The sequence below is a fragment of the Lathyrus oleraceus genome, chromosome 2 (genome assembly GCF_024323335.1).
Source record: "Lathyrus oleraceus cultivar Zhongwan6 chromosome 2, CAAS_Psat_ZW6_1.0, whole genome shotgun sequence".
In the NCBI taxonomy this organism is placed as follows: domain Eukaryota; kingdom Viridiplantae; phylum Streptophyta; class Magnoliopsida; order Fabales; family Fabaceae; genus Lathyrus; species Lathyrus oleraceus.
Window position 1 is genome coordinate 152,304,601 of NC_066580.1, and position 7,355 is coordinate 152,311,955.

The following is a 7,355-nucleotide window of genomic DNA, read 5'->3' on the forward strand; positions in this document are numbered from 1 at the left end:
TGATAATAGGAAGATTAATCAAAGACGAAAGAAAATTTCAAAAGAAATTTTTGATATGATTTTTATTGAAATATGTGTCTTCCTTATATAAAATGAATTCGTTAAGATACAATATATAATATAAACATTGTGAAACTAAGAAATTATTATGATTAACAAGAAAGAAATGAAATGAGAAGGGAAAGAAATAAAAACATTGTGAAACTAAGAAATTATTATGATTAACAAGAAAGAAATAAAATGAGAAGGGAAAGAAATAAAATGAGAACGAAAATTCATACTATATGTTAAGAACATAAATCAACAAGACGAAAACTACATGGCTAGAGAAAATAACAAGTATTTCAAAACCATTAAATCAAAATTATTCTGGAATTTCATTAAACCTAGAATAATCAATAGCATCGAAGTCTATCCTTGTCATAATATTATACTGCAAATAGTTCATGAAATTAACACAATCAAATTTGTTATATATAGATTCAGCTGGAAATCGTAATTCCTTGATCTGGGCATTGCATCTTTTCCCCAAACTTCCATCCAAATCAACATAAAGACATCCTCGAATGTCAAGAGATTCAAGAAAAGGACATCCATCTAAAATAGCTTGTAATCCATTGGTGAGTTCATTATTCAAAATTGTAAGGTGTCTGAGGTTAGACATTGTTTTTCCAAGAGTAACTGCTGCATCATCACAGTTATTGTGGCTTACTGCCTCAACACACGGACTAAATTTGAGTGACTTTAAAAATTGACAACTTCCTCCTATATGCCCAAAAGAATCTTCCCTTAGTTCAAAACAATGCCAAAACTCAAGCTCTTCTAAGAATGGCTGCTTATTCACAACTTCCTCCAATACTTTATTTGAAATTTCATGGCATAATTCAAGTTGTATGCATCTCAGTTTACTTGCACTGAAAATATGAAAACATATAATGCAAAGATAAGCTTAAACAAATGCAAAAATAAACCAATAAATGATACTAATACCTGTTAGCTATGAGAAGAAGGAGCTCATCAGTTCCAAATATTTTGATATAAATGTCCTTGAGATGACCACAACTTCGGTTGACAGCATAGCGACAAATCTTCTCTAATGTACTGGAATATTTAAAGTCAATGTTTGAAAGAGAGACGCTTCTCAGGTCAATGGTGGTCCAGATGAGAGGGTCCTTGCAGATGTTCCACCAGACAGGACACACAACAGATGCACTTGTCACTAAAGCAAGAGTTTCAAGTCTCTGCAGTATGTTCATAGTTATGTCTCTAGGAAGTTCAAGCCAGTTTGGCTTTGGTGAGATCTCGAGTTTCTCAATTTCAAGCACATGACTCAAACAAGAAGAAGCCATAACGTTGAACTACTATAATACTAACTACTTCGTATTTATTTATAGTGATTTTGAACTGTTTTCAAGTTAAAATGTCGGGAATAGGAATGGTCGCAAGCTTTTGAATTAACTTCAAACCATTTGGCTACCCAATGGAAATTACTTCACCTAATCAATGCTTCAATCGGCAAGCCTAGATGGGTGTGATTGAGTAAATTTGTATTGAGGGATGTGTTTTTATTGACAAAATACTGACATACCAAAAATATCAGTTTTTGTTGCTCATGGACCAAAAATATCTTTAAGTGTTATTTTTTTATTTTTTACACATACCAATGAAATTAATAGTTACTTTTTCAACAATAATTTTTATTTTACCTATAATATCCTTAACTATTTATTATATTCATTTTTTTTCTCTCTGTAATAATTATCTAACGGTAGTTTTGACAAAATGCAATTAATAATACCTTAAATTTTGTAAGTGACAATTAAAAATGAACAAATATTTTTCAAAAACGAAACACTTAAAAAGGAACAAATTAGTACTACCTTTAACAAAAAAAACTTCAATCTCATATGGATTGCTTCGGTTCCTTCAATATTTATATCTCCGTCATCTTCAAGCAATTTTAAAAGCGACCATTTAAATCTCTTAACTTTTAAAAACGTGTCACATTCATGGATTGATCCAGGTTGAGGCAGAGTGTGGTTTTAGCCACACCAAATTTTTCCATATATAAAATATGTCACATTCATGGACTCATCGAGGAAGTTTTCATTCATCTAAAATATTTGCACCACAGAAGAACTACTCCATGGTAGAATACACACGGTTTGAATTTCTGATACATCCATCGTTTAAAAAATGGTGAAACTATGCTTTTAATAGATGTGCTTCAATCCTTTAATTTTATGTCAATGTTATATCTGATGAAAAATGATATATCTAATATTTAACAATGATGTTATTTTAGCTCATTTTCAAGAAATGGATGGTAGACGATTTTCAATTTAAATGTATTACATTAAATAGTATTATTTATTATTTCAATACAATTTAGCCCATAGTTTCTTTATGTTTAGCCACACCATTAGATAATGTTTGGATCCGCCTCTGATCACGTTAGTCATTTCCGTCAAAATTTCACTAACGACGTCAATTTTTTTGTTGACGTGTAATCTTTAATTTTTCCTTATCAAGGAATGATCGTAAAATATTGTTAGAGGTGTTTGTTGTCATGGTAATATACATGAAAATAATGAAAATATAAGTATCAATAAATATTTAATTAGACCTTTAATTAAATATGCTCTCACTATTTTACTCAAAACAAATGACATTCACAATTTGATTCGGAAAATCTCGTTGGAAGATTTTCTAGTGGGTCGAGATCCACATTTCACTTTGTTTTAAGTTCGTGTAGGTGGATTACATAAAACTAGGTTATTTATGTAGGAACTCCTTCCAATTGTATCTAATATAACTTCGAATATTTTAGTTGGGTGAATAACTCCTCATTCAAATCCATCATATGGATCATTTCCAACTATTGTTTATAAACATATATAATCTTGTTATAATTTGTTTAGTTAAGTTTGACTCATTGTTTTAGCAATTGAATATTACAATTATTCCATCGCACCTTACTAATATAGAACATGCACCTCGTGTAGGTGAAACCTACATTATTCGATACTAGTCTTGATGAGTGCTAAAACTTGGAATGCATAAACTTAATATTTAATTTGAGGGAATTTACAATAATTATGATCTCACTGGCTTATTTATCATATAAATCGTCTCTCAAATGCATCAACATACATACAAAATGAAACAGTTATAACCCTAGCGCAATTGTTCTCTCAAGCCAATGAGAGAACCTAAGCTATCCTAATAACGATTTAAGCTTCTTCAAGCAAGATCTTCAAGGTTGTCCTCATTTGATATTGAATTATTCTCTTTCTTCATAATATTACATTACATAAAAGAAACTCGTTTTACATACAAGGAAGTGAGATGAGAAAAGAAGTTACATTAAGAGATTAAAAGAGAGGCACGACACGTAGGTCGTATTTTAAAATTCCAAAACAAAATAAAGAAAAAATAAGGTTGTAACCGATCACCACAAGACAATAATAAACACATTATTATTATTATTAATTAAATTTTGTTAATTAAATAAACCAAATTAAATTCCGGCGACCAATCACACTACGCAGAGTTAGCCGGGGGTTCCGCTGCCCCGTCAGCGCCCCTTGCGGGGATGCTAGGGGCAACGCCCCGACGCAAAATTTTAATGAACAATTCATTTGAAATCGACATCGTTTTTCGCATCAACACTTGATACTTTAAAACACAACTCTTGTGCAGTCACAACCCTAATCGCATAACTCTTTGACAGCACAACCCTTGTACCGTCATGAACCCTAATGCACTAATTTCAAACCGTCAAACACACCTCGGTTGTTAATTCAGTATGATTGATCAACACGTCATTGCTTCACCATACTGATGCCGGATCAAGAAGCAAATGACCATTGATCGCTCAAAGGAAAACAACCATTAAGTGTTTGAATGAACGAAACAGAAACAATATATCATATATAACGTATTTTGCATCAGGATTACTTATATCATATATATAACTTGATCGATCTCAATTGTGTAACCTATGGACGATCGATGTATCTCTGCTTCATCATACTAACGTCGGATTCCGAAGCATAGTCAACATCAATCATTCAAATCGTACACACATGATGCCAAATTTAATTACTCGTTTATTCTTTGATTCATTCTGTCTTTTAATCGTATTAATAGAGAAAATACAAAAAATAAACAGCTATCAGATCCATGGTTTCGTAAGTGGCTCTGATACCACTGAAGGAGAATAACGATCCAAAACGCAACGGAAATAAATTTTTTTCTCCTTTAATGGTCCTTACGAATGGGCATGACCAGTGATATAATCGCTACCTCTTGTGGCGATTTAAACTTTTGATACAGATCTAAGGAGTGATCACGAATGTTGAATGGTGACAACGCCTCTACTCAGTCTAAATGAACAAATTCCTTCAATCTCAGTGCTAGCTGCTATGAATGAAGGTTATGAGAGATAGAGAGAGAGGGAGAGAGAGAGAGAGAGAGAGAGAGAGAGAGAGAGAGAGAGAAACGAAATTTCAACTGCACAAATGCTTCTATACAAGGGTGTTATTTATAGAACCACTTGTGTGGGTTGTAAGCTAAAAAGTCCACTTAAGTGTATGTGGCCCATATCTTATGATATACTAAAATCACTTAAGTGTGTGGTACCTTACCATATTTCGTATTCTACTTAAGTGCATTGTATCTTACGATGTCCTACAATTCACTTAAGTTAACCGTACCTTACGGTGTTCCTTATTTACTCTATCTCTCATCAATTCATCCTTTTGTGTGTGACCCTGTAGGTTTTCGCGGTATTGAAAATTATATTAAATCACATATTTAACATAATAAACAGTGAGCGGTATCTAGCAACATATCACTGCTACCCAAGACACGAAAATATCATGTGATCTGACTAATCCTTTTGTGATACTACTTGTGTGTACAATTACCCTTTTGCCCCTATGTTTATATTGAACACAAGGCATGGACCGTGTCATCCTTGTCCAGTTCAACATTGGGTCCTTAGATATTTATCATGTTACGCAGGATGGGCAAATTCCATCTAGGTCACTCAAGTCCCTCAACATGCTTCGTGGAGTACCCATCAACTGTCTTTATGGTCATCCAGTTACGGACAATGTTTGATCAACAATAAGGCACTCGACTCTATATCTAGGGTCCATAGTGGTTTCAGGTCGAAGGGTGGTATACACCACTATCACCATGAGAATAACTTATGACACTTTGCATAATATTCTATATAGTACTCTCATAGCGGGTCAATCCCGTATAAATATTACTCTTAATATTCATACATATGTTTAAGACTCAATAACTCCTTATCCATGATCCATGAGATGTGATCATCGGTCTATATACATAATATTCTTAATGCTTTAATGTTCTCTCACTTTACTACAAAGCTCGACTACAAATACTTTAAGAATAATGTCCTTATGTTTAATGGGATCTCATGATTAAGTCACATTTGATACATTAAAACGGACTAGCTATTCTAGGGACTTTATTAAACAAACATAATAAAGAACAAACCTTTTATTATTAATAAATAATTCGATACAGGTACCAAAAGCATTGGCCTCTAGGGCTTACACCACCAACAACGACTCCAAGCTTTGAAATTCGAATCAGATCAATGGGAATTGAAATTGATCCATCATCAAAATCAAACTTGTTCTTGCTGCCTAGTGCACGATGCATTGAACGAGCCCAAGCATGATAGTTAGAATGGTTTAGAACAAGTTTAACCGTTGCAGACAACGGTCCATCGGAGGAGTGCACATAGTAAACATTTCTCGGAGTTTGTGAAGGATCAAGAATCGATGGAGGAAGAGGAAGGAGATTCACGTTTTCATTGCCTCGAACCATGATGAAACAACAATGCGCGTCAGAGTTCGTAAGAGCTCTGATACCCAAGGACGTAGGCATATATAGTGCAATGGGGGCTGCTGCCCCCACTTACTTTTAAAAATTAATTATATTAACATTTTTTATATTATTTAATCAATAATATTTTAATACTTTAATATTTGTTTTAAGTATAATTTAAGATATTTCTTCTACTAAATTTATATTTTATTAAAAAAATATTGGTAAAAATATTTTGTATTTATTGATATATTTATTTTTTGATATTATAAATCAATAATTTAACAAAAAATAATGATATATTTATTTTTAAAATTAGTTTTTGTTTTGTGTACAAAAATCATGAGCAATAAAAATATTTTTTAATAGAGATTAAAGATGGTGCATTAAAATTATAAAATAGTTTTACATTATTATTCAATAAAAATTTATTAATATGTCATGCCATCAATGTAATTTTAAAATTAAGTGTGATTTGACGGAATATAAGTTATTAATTGATTGATATTTTAAATTGTCCATATATATTCTTTTTCTCTGTTTTAATAATAATTTTGTGAAAATTTAAATATCTAACAATATAAAATATTAAATGTTAAATAAAAATTTGATCATATCATAAAAATATATATTTTTTATAACATTAAAAATAAATTAATCATATAATAATTTAATTAAGTTTATTAGCCCCACCTGTTAATATTTTTGACTCAATATTTCCGACTCCGTCCCTACCGAAAAAGTATATTGAATGAACACATTTTCTTATTGTATGGACTCAAACATGAAGAAGCCATAACGTTAATATACGATAATGCATCCACTTTTATATATGGTCATATGCTTTTAAATTAACTTCATTAACGGTTATAAAACCATTTGGCTACCTACTAAATAATGGTAGCTTTGGAAATTACTTCACTTCCTCAATGCTTCAAATCGGCTAGCCTATATGGGTGTGATATGGAGTAGTACTAGTAATAAATTTGTATTGAGATATGTGTAATTTAATTATTATAAAATCAATATTATTATATTTTGTTGACTGGGATAATTTATTTGAATGTAATACAAATTAATAAAAGTATTTTTCTATCCTTTAATTTGATTATACGTATTAACTCTTAAATAAAATTGTACGAGTCCTAAGAGCATCTCCAACCGTGAACTCATTTTTGGGTTTTTTGTGGGACCTATTAAGCCACGTCAGCTTGAAGCAACTCAACTACTTTTTCACTCCAATGGTGTAACTCTGAAGAACTCAGATTGGATCTCACAACTTTATTTTATATATTAATATTTTATTCATATTAAATTTTATATTAATTAAAATAATAATTTTAGTGTTTTAAATTAAATTTGATATAAAATAAAGAAAATTTAAATTAAACTTATAATTTAAAATGATAATTAAAATTAATCTCAAATACATGATATATAATTAAAAACAATAAAAATAAATAACATCACATAATTAATCAAAC

The 7,355-nt window shown here is 31.0% G+C and overlaps 1 protein-coding gene across 1 annotated transcript; it reads right to left on the bottom strand.

Annotated features, from left to right (window-relative positions):
- Window positions 1-364: 364 nt before the first annotated feature.
- Window positions 365-1,349, bottom strand: LOC127122362 (putative F-box/LRR-repeat protein 23). The gene is made up of 2 exons (XM_051052709.1): window positions 991-1,349; window positions 365-914 (listed from the first exon to the last, which is right to left on the bottom strand). The coding sequence occupies exons 1-2, from the start codon at window positions 1,347-1,349 to the stop codon at window positions 365-367; spliced, it is 909 nt and encodes a 302-aa protein (XP_050908666.1).
- Window positions 1,350-7,355: the final 6,006 nt, after the last annotated feature.

Coding starts and splice junctions, on each gene's coding strand:
- LOC127122362 (XM_051052709.1), bottom strand. CDS start 1,349: ATGGCTTCTTCTTGTTTGAGTCATGTGCTTGAAATTGAGAAACTCGAG. Junction 915..990: donor CTTCTTCTCATAGCTAACAG/GTATTAGTATCA, acceptor TCATATTTTCAG/TGCAAGTAAACTGAGATGCA.